This window comes from Sus scrofa, chromosome X, assembly GCF_054392235.1.
Source record: "Sus scrofa isolate SSC_HxYL_T2T_F1_AM1 chromosome X, Sscrofa_HxYL_maternal_Yorkshire_Landrace_v2.0, whole genome shotgun sequence".
NCBI lineage: Eukaryota > Metazoa > Chordata > Mammalia > Artiodactyla > Suidae > Sus > Sus scrofa.
The window spans coordinates 14,924,941-14,948,870 of record NC_139401.1 but is presented as its reverse complement, the minus strand read 5'-3'; the positions used below and the strand labels follow the sequence as shown (position 1 = coordinate 14,948,870).

Here is a 23,930-nt window from a genome sequence, read left to right as displayed (position 1 = left end):
AGAACAGTTTGGAGATACCTTAGAAATCTATACATAGAACTTCCATATGACCCCGCAATCCCACTCTTGGGCATCTATCCGGACAAAACTCTACTTAAAAGAGACACATGCACCCGCATGTTCATTGCAGCACTATTCACAATAGCCAAGACATGGAAACAACCCAAATGTCCATCGACAGATGATTGGATTCAGAAGATGTGGTATATATACACAATGGAATACTACTCAGCCATAAAAAAGAATGACATCATGCCATTTGCAGCAACATGGATGGAACTAGAGAATCTCATCCTGAGTGAAATGAGCCAGAAAGACAAAGACAAATACCATATGATATCACTTATAACTGGAATCTAATATCCAGCACAAATGAACATCTCCTCAGAAAAGAAAATCATGGACTTGGAGAAGAGACTTGTGGTTGCCTGATGGGAGGGGGAGGGAGTGGGAGGGATCGGGAGCTTGGGCTTATCAGACACAACCTAGAATAGATTTACAAGGAGATCCTACTGAATAGCATTGAGAACTATGTCTAGATACTCATGTTGCAACAGAAGAAAGGGTGGGGGAAAAACTGTAATTGCAATGTATACATGTAAGGATAACCTGACCCCCTTCTGTACAGTGGGAAAATAAAAAAAAAAAAAAAAAGAAATGGTGCCAGTTGGTTTAGTAAAGAGAGGTCCAGACTAGGAACTTGGCTATTTGGGTTCTAGGCCTGGCTCCAAGGGTTATAAACTATGTTGGTCTTAGTCAAGGTATTTATTCTTTCAAGGGCTTGGAGACCTCATGCCAAAATGCTAAGGCTGGACTTGGGCTATGGGTCTCAGCTTTGGCTGCTTGGAAACTTTTACAGGTGTATCTATGACTGCCTCACCTCCCAGCCTCTTCCACATCAACTGAATCAGAATCTCTGGGAATGAGAACTGAGGATCCATGTTAAAAAAAAAAATTCTGAGGATCCTTATTTAAAAAGAAAAATTTCAGTGACTGTAATGTAAAATATTGGAAACCAGTAGCCTTGATCAGCTCTAATATCCAGCTCTCAAATGCTCAACCTATTTAATATTATTAAGTCTAAGATTACTTTTCAAGTGGAAACAATCCCTCTATATACATTTACCTTTATGTGCCTAAATTTACTCTGCTGTTTTTCTTTTCCATATCTGTAGAATCTTGGCAAATTGCTCTTCTCACCTCTATAAACATTTAAAAAGCCATGATTAAGTATAGAGTTCACTGCCTATGTGAGATAAGATTCTTTGAAAATTCCTGGGCCCCTGAAGAAATAGAAAGAGCATTTAGCTAGTAACCTGTTTTTAGCTCATAAAGCAAAAGGAAACCTAAACACATACATCCATGTTTCTTTTCAGACTGAGTCATTCATTTATTTCTGTAGTGTTTCTTCGCATACTGTGAATGGACAACTGAGAGATTAACTCATTCAATTAACTAGCAGAACTAGAGTAGAATGATGCCAGGTTAGGTTATTATTATGTCATACATTGCTGTGCAAACTGTCGGTGCTTAATAAATGTTTGTCAAATAATGAACAAAGGGAATTTTAAGAGAGTTTTCTCTATGCTTGAAAATACTTTCCTCATTCATTCAACACTTTCAAATTATGCTTCTGAACATAGTTACAACTAATTAAATCAATTCTTTAAAATTTTCCACCACAAAAATAAATCTGTCGTAGGTAGAAATTATCCATTTAATTTTTCATGTGCAGGAGATATGAATGCTAGTTTCAGGGTCTTCTTATTTACCATTATGACTCATTCAATGCATTTTAAATATAGAGCTTTAAATTACCCACATCAAAGGGTATAGTTTTGATTCAGAAGACATAATTGCAAGCAATTTGAATTTTTGTGTTATAATGAATGACTAATTGCCTTTATAGCAGGTTCAGAATAAAATGTTAATATGGCAAGATTCCTATATGAGGGCAAAATGGAGATGAGCTTGAGTCATGGATAAACTGAAGCTAAAATAAAGCACAGTCTGTAGGCACAGCTCAGTTGAATGTATTCACGGGGAGAGTCAGTTTGATTCTCTCCATAAGAAAAGAACTTAGGGCATACATTCTCCGCTTCTTCTAATTAGCCAGAAAACCAATGTCTTAATTTTTGCTGCTGACCCACCATCTTCGGTAACTTTGAGCAGTAAATACTTCTAGCTCACTGTTTTGTTATTCACTGATTAAGTTCCCACAGAGAATGAATCATCCAGTCAAAGTTTCAGTACATTCAATTTCTATATCCCACTTTGATAAAATCTCCCTAAATCCTGTCTGCTGTATGAAGCATTGCCATGGAACTATGCAGTTTGTTTGAGACTCACCATCTTATTTTATTTATCTTATCCATCAGTTTTTCTTATTGTAAAATTTACTCCTTCCTGGGTTTGGAATAGCTCTTGTCTAGATGTGAAATTGAACCTAAAGCTCACCAGAATTGCACTGTACTGAATTCTTTGTTATAAGCAAATAACTTCAATATAATTAAAGAATATGGGATTTATATAATGAAAGATTTCAGTGAGACCCAGACTTCCAATTTTTCTTTTCCGTCTTAGAAAGGAGAAAATAAAAGGACTCGTGAAAACTCAAGTAGGGGAAAACTCTTCATCCCTTTTCTCACCCAGATTCTTTGATTGAATCTTCATCATTCTGTTAGACTCAGAAATTGCTCAGTTGTAACCGAAGGTTGTAGTGAACTTCAGTCAACTCAAGGACATAATGGAATGTCCAGCCCTCCTTAGGAAACAGTGTGAATCCAAACACAAGCAGGTCTTCAACAAAAAAAAAAGTCCCCTGAGCAAATGAAGGCTGGACGATGCTTAATTCTAGGCCTGCCAATCTCTATCCCCTAGACTTGGGGAAGAGGGATATCCTTGAGACATTCTCAGTTCTGGTGGCCTCACTTTTCTCCTCTCTATGTCACGGGGACTTGGGAGTAGATATGAATAATAAGTAGATAGCATTTATTAATTATAATGATATACCATGCTCTTAAAACCACACTCAGTCCGCTCACCAAGCCACCCCTGCAAGTCACATGCTTTCAAGGGAAATTGAGACTGAGAGGAGGTATGTGGCTTCCTGAAGTTATATTGCTAGTAAATGCTGAAGCTGAAATTCAAATCGGGCCTGTTGGATCCCCAAGCTGTCTGATTCCAAAGACTCTGGAAGTCTTTGGTTTTTATGAATTTGTCCCTATCAAACCCCAGTTGGCTTCCATTCAATTATGGAGGAAGAATCTGACTGAACCTAGTAGAAAAACAAATCTGAAATTAAATAAACCAAATATAATCTATGTTGCTTAATGAGATGTGGAGAAATGAATGATGAAAACTGTCACAATGTCATTTGGGGGCAGACAGTGAATAGCATTTTTTTTTCCAAAAGAAAAGCATGTCATTGGATCATCTCCTTTTCAGGATAGGATGATTGATTTTTGAATAAGAAGTTTCTGGTGTCCATTTCTTGAGCACTTGCCCTTTATGTATTTATATTTCCAACAAATAATTCCTTGAGTACCTTTTATGTGCCAGGTATGTGGTGGGCATATAGCAGTGAACAAAAGAATGAAGTTTCTTCTTTTTTGGAGTTTACATTCTAGTGGGGAAAAGAGTAACAAGTAGAGAAATTATGTCCACATGCAAACTTGTTTATGCATGTATATACACACATGTATACACTATACACAAGCATAGACAAACAGATAATGATGGATGCTTTGAAGAATGACAATCAAGGTAAGAGACTTAAGAGCAATGAGTGGCAGAGGAGTGGATGTTTTTGATTGAGTGGTCAGAAAAGGCCTGAGGGAGAGGCCAGGCCCTTTGCCTTCTGCCTTGGATCGAGTGGTGAACAAAACGGATGACTCTTGCCTTCAGGTCGTTCCCAGTCTTGATGCGAAGACAAACATTTGTGAAAGAATCACATGAATCCAGAATTACTAACTATGATAAGGGCTCTGAAGGAAAATTATAAAGTGTTTTAAGAGCTTATTAATGGAGGTCCTGGTCTAATCTGGCCGATAGAAGAAGCTTTGCCCCGAGGAAGTGATATTTCATTAGCGATCTGAAAAATGAGAGGCATTAAAGAGATGAAGGCAGAATCAAGAGATGTCTGAGATAGGAAGGTTTGCTTGCTACTGAGATATGGCAGGATGCCTCGTGGAATGCAGGGGGAAAGTAGGATGAGACGTTTCAGAATGACCCAGGGGCTAGATCACGTGCAGTCTTGCAAACCATGGTGCCTGTTTGGAGCTTTATTTTAAGAACCAAGGGAAGCAGAAAAATGAATAAGACTTTAGGTTTTGGGGGGATCATAGAGCTCTAAATAGAGAATGATATGAAATTCTTGAGATATGTATGAAGGTTTACTGGAGTGCAGATGAGCCTGAAGCCTTTAGAGTTGGAGAAGGTATAGATGGTTATACTGTTGAGCTATGAGGCAATGTGCAAATCAGCTATGATTCCCCTAATCTGAAAAAGACTCTGTAGCTCCCTATGGGTTTTTCAAATTCATTTCCTATGTCTTTTTCATTGTTTAAAATTGTTGGCTTCCCAAGTATATTAAAGAATAGGTACACAGGGATTCTGGATTATGATAGCTTATTTCCACTACAATCTTCACTCACCGGAGGGTAAGCTCCTGGGCATGTGCCAGAGTCATCCCTGGAGCCCTATTCCCTGGTACAATGCTGGGCCCTCGAGTTATTCAAACACTGTGCTTAAAGTGATCCTGTTGATTCTGAATAAGGTCTCAGAAAGGATGTGCTCCCCGGGGGAAGGGGAAAGACAGCAATTGTCTTTTAGTTGATTTCCCTTTCTTTGCCATTTGCAGCCCTTTCTGCAGCCTCTGGATCAGTCTTGCCCAAAGAACGTCCATCTTATTCCTTTCACTGCAGACTCCCTAACCTTCATATTATAGAGGAGCGAAGGAAACATGGGGATAGAATCAGAAAGGCTCAGATTGAATTCTCATCTTTACTACCTCCTGGATTGGTGAGTTTTAGACAGTCTTTCAACCATTTTGCTCTTCCATTTCTCCTTTAAAATCAAGAGATTAGCCATTTGGCCATTTTCTGAGTTTGAGTATAGGACTATAATGCTGACTTATATAGTCCCTTGAGACTAACCTCTAGCTGGTTGCTTCTTCCCAACAGCAGACTAGGCAGTATGCAAATAGGGGTCTTAATGTTTTCTTCCTCTCCCTGCCCTGTTATCTTCTGCTAGGGTTGGCGCTGTGAGCATGTGTACTGTGCCACACAGGGCCCAGTGCTTAGAAGGGTCGTATACTTGGTGTGATGCTTTGCTATAACCATCTTGAAATTCATAATGATTTTTGAACAAGCACCCCATGTTTTCATTTTGCGTTGGGTTCCCCAATTCTTGAAGCCAGCCCTGCTTTCTGCTCAAGTGGAATTGAAGGAATGCCTTGGCCTGTTGCTTCCATTCCTGGCTTCATACTTTTCAACAGTTTCTCATCTCCTTAGTGATCAGTCCCAAGATCCTTTGTGTGACAGTCAAGGACTCCTATGTCTTTCCTTAAACCTACTTCTCTCGTGGGGTTCCATGGCCTTTAGCTTTATTCTTTGCATAGAATACTCCTCTCCTCTCTTCACTTGGTGAGCTCTTGCATGTCCTTCAAGACTATACTCTGCCATCATCCCATCAAGATGCTTTTTCTTGACCCCTGAGCCTCGGCCATGGGTTTCTCCTCAGCTCCTGTAGCACCTGGTTACATGCCTTCATGATGAAACCTGTTGCATCATACTTTAAAATCAGCTATTTACATGTCAGTCTCTTTCATGTGACCTTCAAATGGAAGGACCCAGTTTTGCATATCTTGATAGCTGCAGAACCTAAAACAATACTTGGCTAAAGCTGCCTATGTTAAATACTATATATGCAGTAAATGCTTCTTCAGTGAATGACAGAAAGTCCTTCATAATATAAAAAATGCTTTCCTTTCTTATTTATTGTGTGGTTTATTTTTGCATATTGAATTTATATAAAATTAGGGCAAACCTAAACTCAACAGTGCCACTCAAGAACTGAGGTATTTATTATCTGTATTTGAAACACTGCCCATTTTTTTTTTGGCCCAGTGTTAAGCTAGTGAGAAGCCCAGATAGTGTGAAAATATGTAAAATTAGATCCATCTTATTAACAATCTTAGCAAAAAATGCGTACTTCTTTGCAAAGAAAATAAATGGAATAGACGAATACTTCAGAGTACAGAGAGATTTTTTTTCACTTATGCAGCTATTCACGAATCAAAATAATAAAGCTCAGTAAATGAAAAGCCAGTGTGTATCATATACATGCAAATATTTCAACAAATAAATGAGACCTAGAGAGTAAAATTCCTATAAATCTATGGTTATCACCAAACATCAGTCTAAGTCTTGAAATTTTAATTAATGGAAACTTTTTTTCCCCACAAATCTCTTAAATTACTACCTACACTATGGAACAGTGCACCATTTAGCCGTCATTACACAAAATGTTCATTGCCTCAGTCACACATGTTATTTTGACAAACCTCTGTGTGGTTTTTTGTTTTGGTTTGGTTTGGTTTGGTTTTTTTCAGTTGTGCTCAGGGTGCCTCATCTTCAGTTTACTACAGTTGATTGTGTTTAGGATGCAGTCAAACCAGATAACAACACAAGGAAGGGCTCCAAGCTGTTGAACTTTATTTATTTTTTGTCTTTCGTCCTTTTAGGGCATCACCTGTGGCATATTGGAGGTTCCCAGCCTAGAGGTCGAATCGGAGCTGTAGCCACCAGCCTACGCCACAGCCACAGCAATGCCAGATCCGAGCCGAGTCTGTGACCTACACCACAGCTCACAGCAATGCCAGATCCTAAACCCACTGAGTAAGGCCAGGGATCAAACCCGCAACCTCATAGTTCCTAGTCCGATTCGTTTCCACTGCACCACAACCGGAACTCCACCTCTGTGTGTTTAAAAAAAAGGAAAAAAAAAAGCCAGCAGGGTTTCTTATCAGGACAAAGCTCACCTCCAATAATGGGGGGGATGTGTGGACAAGAGATGAACAACTCAGTTGTGGTGTGTGCTAGGATTCCAGAACTGATGTTGCCATAGCCTTGAAGTACCTGGCAGGGGGTGGGACATTGGGAGTTGACCTGGGCTAAGCCCCCTAGTTGTCCATGAAAAGCCATCTTTTTTCTTCCAATGCTGAGTCTTTCTTGAACTCAAGGTTGCTTAACTATAGCACTGTTGACATTGGAGACCAGGTTATTATTTTTGTGGCACGGAACTATGCTGTATATTTTAGGATATTTAGCAGCATTCCTGGCCCCTCCTCACTAGAAGCAAGTAACACCCCTCTCCCGCAGCTGGGACAATGAAAAATGTCTCCAAACATTGCCAAAGGTGTTTGAGGGAGCAAAATTGCCCCTACTTAAGAAGCCCTGCTTTAGCATGAAGACACTGTATTTTCTAGCTTCCCCTGCATCTAAGTGGGGCCATGCAACACATCTAGTACCAGGAAATTCAAGCAGCTCAATCTCCAAACCAGAGCGAGGAGCTTACCAGCCCCTCCACTCCATGCTGGTCTGCACCACCCAGTAGCGGCTCATCAGAGTCATTTCCACCAGAATTATTGTGATAATCTTCTATCTGATCCCCTGGCTTCTAGACCCTTCCTTCCAGCAGTAATGTCTATTCTCAGTTCAACAATTAGAGGAATCTTATTAAAATGTGAGCTGGGTCAGATCTTCATTAGTCCTAACTCCAGTGCTCTCACCACAGTAAAAGCCACGTTCTTGTAAGGTCCTTTTACCTTTCAGAACTCAACTTTTGCTGCCCTCCCTCTGGTTAAGATACCAGCAAACATTTTCTGGAAAGGGCCAGTCCAAGATAAACATCTTAGTCTTTGTGGGCCATCCTGAAGTATAGGTCCTTTTCATGTACACTTTGAATCCAATTTTCTAAAGTAAAATATATACTTCACTCTATTTTGGACCATACCTCACCTATAGCACCCTATTTTAATGGACTTGAAATCATTCTTTAAAAAGAATTGTTTGACTTTTGGCTCAAAATCTATAAAGCAGAAATGTTTTCAGTTAATGTCAACTAAAGAGAGTCATTTAAGAAATCAGTAACATGGTTGTGATGTTTCAGTGCCTCAAGAGGGAAGCAGTGCCTTGCATATGGAAGTTCTTGCCTAGTGGTCTCCGTCAATTCTGGTCTGGCCAGAATGCTTGGAAGATGCACTAAATTCTAAGAAGCATGAAGGTGAACATCTTCCATCTGGAGTCTGAGCTGTTCGATTATTAACATAGTTTGCCATCTGTTCAGGATGCAAACAAAGTGAATGTTGAGACTGTCTATACAGTGCAGACTGGAGGGGACAAGTGATCAGAGAATGAGTCCACTGCCAAACTAAAAGCAATAACAATAGTAGCAACAACAAATCATATCAAGCATTTACTTGCTTTCTAACTTGGGTGATTGTGACAAAGTCTTCAGTCCATTATTATGCTTTAATCTTTGTACATAACATCTATACTTGGTGTCAAAAAGTGGTTACTGTGTGAGATAATCTGTTGTTTACCTGACACTGCCACTCGTGTAGAAGTGCCTGTCTAAAGCTGGAAAGAACTACATTTCCCAGAATTCTCTCCTTGATTGATTCCAGGTAAAGGTTTGCCAGTGAGAGGATTGTGGGAGATTTGGAAGGTAGAAGGGAAGCAGAGGCCATTATTTTGAAGAATCTATGGGGGTCAGATGAGGCTGCTTTGTTAGACACAGTGGCATTCCAGACCTTTCTGTGGGCTTCCATCTTATGATCCCACTTTGGATAAGGTAACTTCTCAGGTTTTTCTGTAAACACTTGCTTTTCCCACCAGAGCTTCAGCTTAAAGTTGTCTCCTAGCTATAGCCATCCAGACCTTCATTTCCTCATTTAGTCTCCCATTATATAAACTGTAATTTCTATAATAAACCCCTTATCCTAGTAATATGTATAGTGTCTGTGTCCTGACTAAACCCAACCAGATACAGATATACAGGTACTAGGCTTATGAGTATAAAATACCATGTCGATGCAAGTTACTATAGTTTCTTTTTTGTTGAATTAAGATTTATTGAGTATCATAATATACCAAACATTGGAAAGAAATAAGGGTACAAAAGACAGAGTCCTTCCCTTTAAGTCATTGTGGGATTGGTGGAGAAGTCTAGAACATGATGACCATTGGCTCTCAACCAAGAGTGATTTGTGCCCCCCAGGGGACATCCAACAATGTCTGGACACATCTTTGGTTGTCACAATGGGGCAGAGGGTGCTACTGGAATCTAGTGGGTAGAGGCCAGGATACTGCTAAACTTGCTACAATGCACAGCACAGTCCCCCGCAATAAAGTTAGGCAAATGTCAGTAGTGCTGAGGCTTGGAAACCCTGATACAGACAAATGATTCCAATCTCATGTGATATCTGCTATGGTAAAGGAATGTACAGGCCACAGGATACTATGGAAGAGGTAATGTCAGGTTAGAGTAATCAAAGGATAGTTAGAGGGCAATTCCTGCTATAATAATACCACAAATGCACTGCCTCTGGAAGATAGACACGAATATTACAGATATGTTACTGGAAAGTGACCTATATAAAGATAGCCTCATTTGGTTAGTTGAGCCTGCTTTTTTTTTTTGTTTGTTTTGGTTTTTAGGGCCACATTCATGGCATATGGAAGTTCTCAGACTAGGAGTGAATTGGAGCTGCATCTGCCGGCCTATACCACAGCCAGAGCAATGCTAGATCCAAGCTGCATCTTCTACCTATGCCACAGCTCAGGGTAGTCCCGGTTTGCCGACCCACTAAGCGGGGCCAGGGATCAAACTCGCATCTTCATGGATGCTAGTTGGATTCGTTTCTGCTGCACCACAACAGGAACTCCCTGAGCCTACTTTTTTAAAAATTGAAGTACAGTTTTATATATTATTTTCATATTCTTTTCCATTATAGTTTATTACAAGATACTGAATATAGTTCTTTGGGCTACACAGTAGGACTTTGTTATTTATCTATTTTATATATAGAAGTTTGTATCTTCTAATCCCAAACTCCTAATTTATCTTTCCCCTTTGGGGGAACTAATTTTGTTTTCTATGTCTATAAGTTTCTTCTGTTTTGTAAATAAATTTGTGTCGTATGTTAGATTCCACATATAAGTGATATCATCTACTATTTGCCTTTGAGTTCGCTTAGTACGATCATCTCTATGTCCATCCATGTTGCTGCAAGTGGGGAAATTTCACTCTTTTTTTGATGCAGTAGTACTCTGTTGTGTATGTGTGTGTGTGTGTGTACACACATATACATAGCACATCTTCTTTATTGGCACCTACTTTTTAATGCAGCTACAGAGCAGCTCAAAGACACTTGTCTGTGCCATTTGGTCCGGTGTTAGTCTCTTTTCATCTTCCTGTATCTTAATCAAGGAGAATTTGTTACAAAGGACTGAAACCTCCTCATGACAGCTTAAGTGGGGGAACTTCTTAAAGAAATGACTATAAGAATATAGTAAGAAAATCTCCTAAGTCTCCACGGATAGAGAAGATACAGCTTGTAAAGGTAAGAAGCCTGGCTTCTAGATCCAGGACTTCTGGTTTCCAGTCTTGGCTCTGCCACTAAGCAGTGTGGGAGCTGGGTGATTCATACAGACCTCTACGTGCCTCAGTCTCCTCTGTAGTAAATGGGGGAATAATACCATCTTCCTTATAGGGGCTTTGAAAGGATTCACTGAGCTAATGCACATTAAGGGCTTATAACTGCAGTATACAGTATGTACTCAGGAAATGTTAGCAATGGTGAAGATATTGATGATGGTGTGAACAGGGCTACACGGTCCAGGACCTCCAATGTGCAAGTCAGAAAATGAGATGATTCTCAATCTTGCAGGTCTGTTATTCTCCCCCATTTCTGCTTTTCTCCTTTCAACTTCCTTTACTTATGCATATTACAAGCGGGCCATCCCCAACCTCAGCCCTATGGGAACCTTTTCAATTAGAACAATCTAGAACGTCATTACTATCATCTCATTAGAGCCCTCTTTCTTCAAATTCTTGAAAGAGAGAATGCCATTGATATCCCAGCTTATGGACTATTGTCCTTGAGTTCCTGGATAGGAAAGGGGGTAGGAGATAAAACAAGACAGCCTGAGTGCAGGCTAAGAGGCAGGTTAACATCATGATGAAATCATCCAGGTGTGACTTGGCGAAGCTTGAGGAAGGTTTGACAGAGGGGCAGTGAGGCAGAGCCTGAGGGCGCTGAATGTTCCTGGAAGCACACCACACAAGGGAGCCCAGAAGGAGCAAGAGAGGCCGGCCTTGAAAAAACAGATGAGCCTGGCTCACACGACAGGTGTTTTCAGAAGAGTGAAGAGGATCTATGGTAATGGTTCCAAGGTTGCTAATCCAAAGCCATCGGTTGATGTTACAGGGAGACAGAATTCAACTCAATGTGAGCAAGAACTTTTGACAACTCCCTGACTGAACATGGAGCATGACATCAAGGTAATGAATTCCTTGTTGCTGGAGGTACTTAAGTGTTTAATCATTTGTTGGCGATGTTGGGTATTGATGTAACATGTGGGTTAGGGAACGAGATGACCACTTACATACCTCCTCATTGTGGGAGTCTCTGTGTATGAAAATTGCTAAGGTAAGAAGTCCAGGAGGGCAGACCACATTGAAGGGGCTGATCCAAGTGCAGAAAAGCTGTATTTAATAAGCCGTGCCCTCCTTGACTTCCTGGAAGTTTCTGGTCATTCTGATCCCATTTAGAAAAATCCTGCTCTAGTGTAATCAACCCACAGCAACAATTTGGTTGTGTGTTTTCTCTTTCATTTATTTTTGCCTTGCAAAATATTTTATCACTTCTAAGGGTTTCATTTGACTAGCAAATCCCTTGCTGCTGTTATAATTTTGAAGATTCTAATATAGAATATATGATAGATCATATAGAATAATTAACAAACCCCAAATAGTAATGTGTAACTTCATATTATGTAGAGAGTTAGGCACAGAATGGATGTGTTTTTAGAGGTCTGTATAAGATGTTTGTGGAGGCCCCTCTTATAGCCAGGTTTGACTGCCTAGAGGCTTTACGCCGTAATAACACCCTTCCAAAGAGCACTGCTTTTTTCTCCTCTGCTCTCCTCATCACTCAGTTTCTGCTGAAAGGAGGTCAGAGGGAGAGGAATCAATGCTGTTGGCCATCATACTTTGGTGAGCTGTTTGTTTCTGCAGGGAGCTCAATAAACTTAAGAACTGAGAACTCAATCAGTAGGATCGGCTCTATATTTGGTTTTGGCCTTGATCTCTTCCTACCAACTTTGAAGAGGCAGGTTAACATCATGATGAAATCACCCAGGTGTGACTCGGCGAAGCATTAGGAAGGTTTGACAGAGGGGCAGTGAGGCAGAGCCTGAGGAAAGAGGCGTCGCTGGCCCATCACTTCACCACTTTCAGTAGCTGCAGAACAAACACATTTTCTCCAGGTGAAAAACTATAAACCTGCTTTCTCTGGCCAGTCATATTTCTTTTGGAATTTGAATGATCCCAGTCAGCTAGGTCTTCTCTGAGTACGGACCATAGGTTCTATTTTAAAATTAGCAGTTCCTGGAGTTCCTGTCGTGGCGCAGTGGTAAACGAATCCAACTAGGAACCATGAGGTTGCGGGTTTGATCCCTGGCCTTGCTCAGTGGGTTAAGGACCCGGCGTTGCCGTGAGCTGTGGTGTAGGTTGCAGATGCGGCTCGGATACCGCACTGCTGTGGCTCTGGCATACGCCAGAGGCTATAGCTCCGATTCGACCCCTAGCCTGGGAATCTCCATGTGCCGCAGGGGCGGCCCAAGAAAAGGTTAAAAACAAACAAAAAAACCACAATCGAGGCTCCATTCTTCTGGATCATTATTTAGTTCTGCAGATCAGCCATGCCCTAACTCTCTTCTCCCTTCCCTGCATCCATTGGTTCCTTCGCACTTTCAACTATAGCTTCTTGTAAGCCACTCGTGCCAAAAAAAAAAAAAAAAAAAAAAAAAAAAAAAAAAAAAAAAAAAATTTTAGGAAAATGGAAAATAATGGAGGGATGTTTTTTTGTTTTTTGTTTTGAAGTATCTGTACTGCATCTCCAAGATCTTCACTCCTCTCTGCTTCATTACTATGGTTACCAGATTTAAGATTTAAGACAGCAAATTTTCTGTAGGCCCAGAGGGAAGATCGATTATAGTAAGCACGGAAGACAGGGATTGGGCACAACTCAAAAATACCTGGTTCCATTGATCTAATTGCCGACCAGTCGAGTTTCTTATTAAGACAGTGTGCCTTAAGGTATGTAGCCCAGGATGTGGTCCATAATGGGGACTCTGCCTCCTTCTCCTTTTCTTTTTTAAATTATTTTTTATTTTTAAATTAAAGTCTAGTCGATTTACAGTGTTGTGCCAATTTCTGCTATACAGAATAGTGGCCCAGTCATACATAAGCATACATTCTTTTTCTTATATTCTCTTCCATCATGGTCTGTCCCAAGACACTAGATATAGTTCCCTGTGCTGTATAGTAGGGCCTCATTTACTATCCATTCTAAATGTTACAGTTTTTATCAACCAACCCCAAACTCCCTGACCTTTTCCTTTTCAAAGATGCCAGCACAATAGTTGCAATCAGAGGCAAAGAAGAAATCTTATATGGCAATAAGAAGACATATTTTCATAGAAAATAGATTTCAGTCCTGGGTAGGTGTGTCTTTCTCCCAGTGTGCGACTCCTTCTAAGGCAGGTGTCACATCCAGTTGAGAATGACACAGCTTCCACACTACAGGCAAAGGTTACTTCCTGGTGAGCCTACAAGGTCCTGGGTACCACAGTCCTCAGGTTGGGTGTGGATGAGGGCTGTTACGTCAAGGGCAAGGGGCTCATTGCGTTGGAGTGAGTGTCATAGTGCAAGGTACGCCTCTTGTCCCTGTCATCATAGCTTCAAATAAGGCCCCCTGCTTCTGGATCCGTGACTGGCTCTTAAGGGTGTTTGAGAAGGGTTAAGCCAAAAAAGCTTGGGTGAACTTGTTTATCTAAGCCACTATACCCCGAGGTCACTTTTTTGCTGTGGCCCAAGGTAGGAAACATTTTTTCCGTAACCAACCAGGACACATACACACTCCCCCGCACATGAATATATCTAACAGAAATGAAAGGCTCACAAAATGGTATTTACTTTTCCAAAGCAGGATGGACTGTGACATGTTCTAATTTTTACTTTGCACAGAAGCTGCTGGTGAGCCCCTTAACTGACTCGATGACCCACAAGTCAGTCACAGCCCGAAGTTTGAACAGTATTGTGTTTAATGGTCTTGGTTGGTTGGTTTCTTCGCTGTCACTAGGCATCCATCACAGCTTTACTGAGCCTTGCCCATATGATAGGCATGTGCTGGTCATGGGGAAATTGAAAAAAGAGGCTTCAAGATACACAGCAGAGCCCTGATAAAATGCCACCTTCTGTTTAAGCTCACGGCAGCTGACCTCCCTGTCGGGCTTGAGAGGGTTCTCGGATTCACAGCGAGTCTGGGAGACTCCCTGCTGTGCCTGGGCATGGGGCTAGGCCCTGGCACTTCCTTCTGAGTCCTAGACACTGCGTGCATACAGCTTTTGTTTGATTTTAGCAATAAGGTGGCAGTAAATGCTTCCTAGTGTCTAGGAGCTTCTCAGGAGGAGCAACCCTCTGTTACGAGAATTAAGATCCAGTAATCAAGGCTTCTCAATTCACTTTTCTGGTTATCCCTGAACAGATTGTTTGCCCCAGGGACAAACAGGCCCATCCTGTTGGCACAGATTGTCAGGCGCTTTATAATCAGCCCCTAATAGCTGTTCGAGTTTCATTTTACTTCATTTCTCTTGACATAGCCTATCCTTTAGAAATTCTCTGTTGCCTCAGTGGCCCAAACTTTTCCACATCTCTGGCTCTTTCCATGTCCTGTTCTTTCTGTCTAGTGATTCTCTTTGACTTTTGTCTGCCTGCTGAACAACGGTTCCCGCTTGCATCCTTAGCTCAAATGATAGCCCCTCGTGGAGGCACCTTCCGCCTGACTCCTGCCACCTGTTTAGCAGTAGCCACACCTTTCCCCCATTCTCTCCTAAATGCTAGCATTTATTAGGTTGGAGTTGAATAATATTGTTGTGGAGTTGAGTATACCTTGTGCACTAAATGATGGATAATAAAATTAATCAAAATAATACCTAGGGTCATTTTGAAGGGTCAGAGGACATTTGACATGAGCCTGAGGAGATACATTTACCTCAAGAGCTCAGTTATGCTCTTCCAGGCAGCTGTCCATTCCTTTCCTCACAGCTTTGTGTGTTGGGCGAGAAGTGAGAAGCCAGTGGGCTGGATTCTTAAGAAGACATGGCTCTGACTGTTGAAAGTGCCCCATTTAAGAGATGGCCTGAGGACTTCCTGCTGGCTGGTTTCCTACCTTCAGACCCCTGAGCTCTGAACCCTGAGTGGAAACCAGCAATTCATTCAACATTTCTCAAGTGTCTAGTATGTACCAGACAGTGTGGCAGGCTCTTTGGATTGAAAGATGAGTAATAGCCTGTGCTGTTCAGAAGATTTCTGATAACATTTTACTGGGGTTGTTTTTTTTTCTTTAAACAGGCGAAGGGAAGAGAAAGGAAATACTTGATGAGTGGTGGCTGTAAGCAAGGCACTGTGGTTCACATGCATAATGTTGCTTCCTCCTAGTAGTAATCCCATCAGAAATGGCTTATTAGACCCTTTTTAAGACTCAGAGTGTTAGACCATGGCAGTCAGCACATGCAGTACCAGCCAGGATTTCAATTCAGCCAGCTGGACTACTGGCCAAAGCTCATTCGCTACACCATGCTCATCACCCATCTCTCTATTTGTATGATCTTAAGAGAAGAAGTATGTATTTTTAAAGAGGTTGGGAATTCTCATGGCAGAATCATTCTAGAAAAGGGTGCTATAATGAAACATGTTGACAGGGTTTTTGGCTGGCATGAAAAAAGCTGGCTTTATGACAGGGATTTTTATAAGTTTTTTTTTTTTTATCAATCTGTCTGCAAAAACTGGAAGTGTGAAAGAGCATTTGTTGATACTATGATGAATTAAGGCATCTATGGTCTGGCAGCCAGGAACTGGCTGGATGACATTTAGCAAACCTCCTAAACTCCCTTTGGAGAGACCATAGCCAAACTATCTTAATTTGAAGCATTTTTGTTCTTTCCATAAGAAAGTCGCATGACTATTTAGAACAATTGTTTTACCATGATACATGTGTGCCTGTTCAGTTCTGTCAACTATGGGGAGATTCCACACCCTGGCACGGATACTGTTGGATGGCATTTCACACCATCCCCTCGTCTTGAACACAGAGCTGAGAGGGCACCTTCTCAGCTACGAGAAAGGTGTTGCATGGGCTTCCTGCTTGGTTCTCAATACTAGGTGAGAGTCCTAGGCCACTGAACAGCTAGTGCTACTCTTCTCAGGAAAAGCAAAAGCAAATAACAGCAACAACAGGCAGCATAGGATTAAATTATTCTCTATGATTGAAATCTTTCATAATTCAAAATAAAATTTACTGAAAAACAGAACTTAGTGGTGAAATTAGCATTTGTCATCACATGAAAATTAATTTTATTTAGAGATTTGGGGGCATTTTTCCATGCCTTCATAGCATGCCTTATTTTAGCCTGCATATGGCAATGTGTACATTCTTAAAAACGGGCTATTTGTAGTATTTTCTAGGGCAGCATTTCTCAAGTATCAGTGTGCTTGCGAATCCACTGGGGATCCTGTCCTAATGCAGATTCTGCTGCAGTAGGTTTGGGATGGAGCCTGGGAGTCTGCATCTAACTGGCTCCAGGTGATACTGGTACTGCTGGTCGACAGGTGACATTAGAAGAAATGATGCTATGGAGTTCCCTGGTGGCTTAGTGGTTAAGGATTTGGTCTTGTCACTACTATGGCGAAGGTTCACACCCTGGCCTGGGAAATTCTGCATGCCGTGGATGTGACCAAACAAAAAAAAAAAAAAAAAAAGAAAACCAAACAACCCCCCCAAAACATGAAGCAAAGATCTAGTGAAGTGGTTCTCAAACTTGGCTGCACATTGGAGTCACCTGGTAAAGCTTTACCTCCAGGGACTGAAGTAATTGGTCTGGGGTGTGGTCTCGGCATGTGGAAACCGTAAAAAGCTCCCAGGTGGCTGTACTGTGTAGCCAGAATTGAGAACCTTGCTCTAGGGGGTTACCTGGTACCTAGACAATACCAGGACTCCTTTCTGATTTGAGTTTCCTTGCTCTCGAATAAATCCAGCAGTAACAGAGTGAAATGTAGTGGGAACATTTAATAACTTAACCTTGTCATGTTTACACCCATGTCAACTTCTTGAAAAGCAATTAAATTGCATGCCCAATAAAATTCATACCCTGGTTACCAGGGCCAAAACCCATAGTTTGGATCCCGCTTTTTACTATCTGGCATAAATAGAAGTTTATATAGTATAAAGAGCTCACTAAAGAGGAAATTCCTAATTAATGGGATTTTCTGGCTGTGGCTTTTTTTGGGGGGCGGGGGTTATACCAGTTCTCATTAATTACTCCTCACCTGAGTGTTGTGATTATGAAGCTAAACTTTTTTTTCCTCTCAAAAGCCTCAGACCTTTGTGTGTGTCCTTCCATGGGATCAGGGTTTCTTGACCTTGGTACCCTTGACATTGGACCAGATGATTCTTTGCCGTGAATGCTGTGTCCTGTAGGATATTTAACAGCATCCCCGGCCTCTCCCACTTAATGCCAGTAACACACAAAGTCTCTCCCCACACCTCCACCAAGTCGTGAGAACCAAGAATATGCCTCCAGGCATTGCCAGGTGTCCCCTGGGGCAGGGGGAAACTAGTCCCTGCTTGAGAACCACTGCCATAGGTGAAAGGAAGTTTCCAGGTCAGTGACTCTCGCTTTCATCGTGAATGTTTCCAATGTCTCCAGGCTCATCTGATGCAAATGAGGGGCCAATGAACAGCAAGGTAGGACAAGGCCATTTTCTGGAGAGCTTTGAAGGTCACCATCAAGAGCGGTATATTCACTACCTGTTGAAGTACTTCCATTTTATTTAGTCACAACAAGAAGATGGCATGAGAATAATTTACATTGAACATTCCACGATGAAATGAAGTTTACAGAGGCTACTTTCTCATCAAGAAGAGCCCCTCCTCATCAGCTGAAAATATTTTCCCTTCCTAGGAATTGCCACAGCTCCGACTATAACTGTGTCACGGTTCTTAACATTCTCTATCCTATATTAGAAACACCGTGCATTTAATTGTTTCTCTTATCGACCTCTAAAGCTGCAGGGCAACAGGTTTCAAGCAGGTTTCATAGCCTCACTCCCCCTTGCCCCCTTATCATAGCTGTACAAAGCTAGCATTATAAAAAAAATCAGTTAATCTAATGAATTTTAGGGTTCAAATGGTGAAAACTAAGAAAATGGGGCCTATTTCCTCATACCCACTTCTGCGCAGAGCCAGAGTCATATATTTTCTAAGTGGTTACACTTGCTTTTGATGACATTCCCCAGTCAGGTGGGAAATAACTCCAGGTTAAGATTTTTGTCCCCCAAATAAGTTGATTACAAATAAGAATACTATGGATAAAGGACAGATTAATACTGTGATTAAGCAAACCCGTGTCTTTAAACCCATGTCTTTAATGACATGGAAGTACCAGACTTTGCTCTTACTCAGCTTGATCTTTTTATGAGAATCCAGTTATGTTGAAATAACTCCAGCTTGTGTCATCATGAAGAATTCTACAGCAACTAGTAGCTAGCTGGTAAAAGGAGAAGGTTTAAGATATCTGCCATCATAGCCTTTCCAAGGCAGTCATAGAGCAAAGGCACGGGCTTGATTTCTGGGACATAAAGAAATAGAATCATATTATGAAACCTGTCAAGTTGTTTGGAAAACAGCAGCACAAAAAATATTTTAGCAATTCCACCCTAAGTTGCAGTAGATGGAATGTTGTTGCTTACCTATAATTTGGAGAAACCATTATTTTGCCCTCAGGGCTGCCACTCACAGCTCCTTCTAGATCCTTAGCCCTCTGTTTTCACACTTTGAGAACAAAAGGGACTGTAGAATCTTTTTAGTATTGGGTGAAGCAGCCGAGGATAGAATTAAATGGGACGGTGATTGTCATCAGGCCTGGGAGTCCTTGCACCTTTGATTGCTTTTGTTCTCTCCACAGCAACCCTGAGGCAAGCATTTGTGTTTACTGGGGGGTGAGGGTGTGGGGAAGCAGGCAGGACAAAGGGGAAGGTCAGCAGAGGGGGGCAATGATTTGAGATCACCACTGCTGGCCAGTGGGGCTCAGACCTCTCGCAGCCTGATGTAGACCTACCGGCAGCTGAGGAAGCTATTTGGCCACTAGCCCCCCAGCTCTCACCAACTGAGAGCCACTCCAGGGCATTCGCCTCCTGGCCCTTCCAGGCTGCCTCAGGTACCCATGGAGCCCACTGGTGTGGTCTGCAGACCCTCTCAGACAGTTGCAGGGAACCACTGCTCTGTGTGGGCATCAGAACAATGGATGCCATGATGTCTGTAGCCTCCACCTTGGAACCGTGAGGATGTTAAGGGCAAAGGGAGTTGGCAGGTGTGAGTCAGTTAAGGCCTTAGCAATGGAGAGTGAGCGGGCTCTGGATTATTCAGGTGAGCCCCATTTAATCACATGGCTCTTAAAAGGGGAGAATCCGCCCCACCCGTGTTGGGAGAGTAGTACCGCTAAGAAGGCAGTCGGGGAGATGCAGCGTCGTTGGCTCTCAAGATGGAGCGAAGGGGCTGTAAGTCAGGTGCGGGTGGCCGCTAGAAGTTGGAAAAGGCAAGAAATCAGCTTCTTCGCCGGAACCTTGACAGCTGAATGAGACAAAGGTGGCTGTTGTGTGCCTGCCCCTAGGTTGTTTATTTCTTCATTGTAGGCTAAGATTTAGGAGTGCCAAAGCCTGCTGGCACTAAATTCGAATTTTCCACATTGAATACTTTTTTAAATGGTCTAAACAAGCAGTTTTTTTTTTTTGTCTCCTAGAGCCTGTCTGCTTGGCCTCCCTCGCACGACACCAGTACCGGCTGGCCCATGATGAACTAGAGCCCATGGATTAAGACCCCCATGCCGCAGCTGCCCCTGGGAGCTCTCTGACAGTCACTCTGCCGAGTGACATCACCGAGACAGGTAAGGTGACCTCTGACCTCCTTGGCCCCAGAAACCCCCTTGCCTGCTTCCCTTCTTCTTGGTAAGTCCTTGTTGTCAGCCTCCAGAGCAGCGCATGCTGCAAGGGATTTCCTTGTGTTCCCCTGTCGCTGTCCCTTGCCGGATACTGCCTCTCATTGGCAGTTTTTCCCTTGAACAGCCCCCGAATCCTGAGAACCCCCACAAGCCTCCAGAGGCAATGCAATTTTGTTGACACCTTGGTTTTTGCCCAGTGCAGCCCCGTATTGCACTGACCTCAACTTACAGATGATAAATGTGTCTCGTTTCAAGGTATTAAATTTTTGGAAACCTTGCAGCCATGGTAGGTCGGAAGCATGGGTTACTGCAAATAAATCAAACCACAAGGGCATTTTCCCATTTACCCTTGTTGGAAGCAGGCTTTGCTAAGGTCATAGTATGTATCTCTGACTTGGAAAGGTAGTTGCAGCAAAATTACAAAGAGATAAGTGTGTATTCATAACCTGTGCCTGTGGGGAGGGGCAAGTGTAGACTAACTGTACAGTGAGAAGTGTTTAGATAGAAGTCCGAAGCAGCACTTTTCCCGGTGCTGTGCCCCATTCCAGTCTGACCCTTTCTATACAGACAGACAGTCCTGCATTTTGCTTCTGATTGTAGCATCTTTGAAACCTTTCGCTGCGTCCCACTTTGTGAGCAACTGTCATCTTTCTTCCTCATCGCCTCATGTCCCCCATACTTGTCCAGACCCAACTCTTGATGGTGACCTGAAAGCACCATGTGGTTTCTTGCCTCTGAGCCTTTGCATAACTGTTTTCTCAGCCTGAATATCCTCCGCACCCCCTCTTCATCTGTCAAAATCTTACTCCGATGCCCTGGCGCCCCAAGGATATACTCTAGGTCATCAGTGAATCTTGCTTATGATTCATGTGGCACCCAGTCTGCGTTGCCTCTATTTGTGAGTCTATCCTAGCAAGTGGGACACAAATAGCACAAAAAGGAGTCTGCCTGATGGATGTTTTCTGCTCATTTTAAGGTTGAATTTTGTTTTAAAAAAAAGCATGGTGTAAGTCTCTGAAGAGTCCTATGTGCAAAACCAGAACTATGTTTGGTAGTCATAGATGTGTAAAGGATCACTGATGTTAAGGACCTGAGGTAACTGATTGCAAAAAAAAAAAAAAAAAAAAAAAAAAGAGTGGCAGTAGATGCTATATGTTATTATTGGTCATATTTTCATTTATGTGGAAAATGTTTCCCTTTCATTGTCATTCTTATCCTCTTGACATTGTCTATTTTTCTAAACCATCCCCCCACCGACTTGGACCATCACATGAGTCATATTTTGGTCCCTTCATCTATCCTATCTGGCAAAGACCTTACTCTTCAAAGGCCTGTAACCTGTGCAGCCACACAAGGTCCCAGGCTCAGAGGGGTCCTATGCTTAGTTTGATGTTTTGTTGTTGCCATGTTAAAATTCTTAATTTTTGGAACAAAGGGCTCTGCCTTTTCATTTGACTTGGTCCTGTCTGGATCAATTCTGTAAACAACTACCTTTCCCCCCCCTCCCCCACAAGCTGCTGAGTTCCCCAGTTCACCAAAATTGCACTTCTTTCCCACTCTTCCCATGTGGCTGAGCAGTATTCTTTTTGTTGAGTAAATTTATTTGTAGATATTTTATTGTTTGCTGCAACTGTAAATGGGATGATTTCATTAATTTCTGATCATTATTACTGTATAGATATGCCGCATATTTTTATAGATATTCTGTATTCTGTGACTTTACTGAATTGATTTACTAATTCTTAGAGGTTTTTGGTGGAGTCTTTAGGGTTTTCTATGTATAGTTTGATATCATCTGCAAAATGTGACAGTTTTATGTCTTCTTGACAATTTGGATGTGTTTGACTTCTTGCCTAATTGATGTGGCTAGGACTGTGCAGAGTGAGAGTGGACAGTGGGTGATTTCACTTTAGTTTTTTTACAAGTTAATTTCTTGTTAGCTGTTAGCCCCTCATCATCTCTGGTATTGATTTACAACAAGAACCTTCTGTTTCTTTTGATTCCTAACCTGCTTTGTTTGAAGCATTTTCCATGGTGCCCAATGGGGCTCCCCCCCGCCCCACCTTCCCTGCCCATAATGCAGATTTGACCATGCCACCCACTCCCGACTTAAAATCTTTGTGTCTCCCCATTGCCTTGAGAAGTAAGTTCAACCTTACGCTGTGGAGCCTTTCCTGGCAACTCTGTAGCTCTCCAGTTTCCTGTCTTGTTGCTCAACCCGAGAGCCCAGGTGTTGGCTTTTGTTTTAGTTGGCTTTTTCTAGAAGGCCCTGAGGCAAGGATTTGAGTACACATAGTTGATGTGGGAGGTGTTCTCCAGAGGTACCCGTAGAGGACTGGGAAAATGAGATGGTGGGGGAGAAAACATGTCAGTTCAAGGGGCATTGGTAAGCAGGTTACAGTGTGGCCAACTGGGGCGCAGTGCTGCTGCGAGTCCCCCGAAGTCAGCATAGAGCACTCCTCAGAGGGACAAGGAAGCTGGGATATTGATCTTCCACCCCAAACTGTTACTGATAGAAAGCTGTTCCTGGAGTAAGCCCTGAAGTGTTGACGGGTTGCCCTGCAAAATTTGAGCATGCCTCTGAGACCTAAGATACCTCCTTCTTGCACCGAGGCAGAGCAGAATTTTTAGTAGAAGCCATTATTGTATTTAGAAACAGTGAGGGCCATGGGGCTAGGGGTGGGGCATCGGCAGTGTTTACCACAGGGCCTCTATCACAGTATATGTACATAAACTACTAAGTAGACAGGTTTTCTGCCTCTCCCTGAACTGTAAGTATCCCAAAGGCAGAGTCAATTGGACTTTGTGGATGGCTTGCAGTAGGTGTGCAATACATTTACAGAGTCCATGAATGAGTGAATAAATAAAATAGTCCAAAGGTAAGGGAAAGCAAAAATTTTGAAGAGAAGAAAATTGGAGAAGGAAAAATACGATCTAGTAGGAAGGAAGGTAGTAAAGAAAACAGATAATGGGAAATAGCCTGAGATGAAAGGATTGGAGACAAGAAGAAGATAGGGATTTAATTTGCAAGGCTGCTTCTGCAAATCACTTTGCATCTTGCAAAAGAATTCCATAACATAACTCTAACATGACTCTGTCACAATACCTGGGAAAATGGAATAAGCTTGGAAGAAGAAACACCTTCAAAATATTTTAGGGTTCTTTGTCCCTGGCAAGCATTAGCTCTCGACCTTGGTGGCACAAGGGCATTACAAAGAACCATGATATTTAAGTCCAAACTTCTAATCTATATAGATCTGTTGAAGCCTCATCTAAACTCTTTAGCCTTTGAGACAAAAAAAAAAAAAACAAAAAACAAAAAAAACCCAAACATGCCTCCTGCCTCCCAAGGGAGGCAGTTACAACCTCTTCAATATCCTGCTTGCTAGGGAAGTGCTTGTTACCTTAATGATCTATGAAATCCTATTTAAACACCTTGTACAAACATGGGACAGAATATGGAAAAAGTGCTGCATGACAAAAGAGAACCACACACTGTATTCTTCTGGAAAACAGGGAGAAACAGGATAAGGAAAAAGGAGACCTATAGGGATCTTCAGTCTAAAAGTGTCTTTATAAAGTATT

At 42.0% G+C, this 23,930-nt stretch overlaps 2 protein-coding genes across 51 annotated transcripts in view; one reads left to right on the top strand and one right to left on the bottom strand.

Moving 5' to 3' along the window:
- The window catches only part of FANCB (FA complementation group B), a 742,096-nt gene that overhangs the window by 124,034 nt on the left and 594,132 nt on the right, over positions 1-23,930 (top strand). For 28 of the 45 annotated variants that reach the window (XR_014835726.1, XR_014835725.1, XR_014835754.1 and 25 more), the window contains 2 exons: positions 11,495-11,568; positions 20,148-20,291. Coding sequence is in view for 1 of the 45 variants with exons in the window: in XM_085008540.1 (XP_084864666.1) it covers positions 20,148-20,207 (60 nt within the window). In the remaining 44 variants the exon portion in view is untranslated. Of the gene's footprint in view, positions 1-4,861; positions 5,023-11,494; positions 11,569-20,147; positions 20,292-23,930 lie in introns of those variants that run through there. The other 17 variants (XR_014835749.1, XR_014835739.1, XR_014835764.1 and 14 more) reach the window with 5 other exon arrangements.
- The window catches only part of GLRA2 (glycine receptor alpha 2), a 177,141-nt gene that overhangs the window by 3,753 nt on the left and 149,458 nt on the right, over positions 1-23,930 (bottom strand). The window lies entirely within an intron of this gene.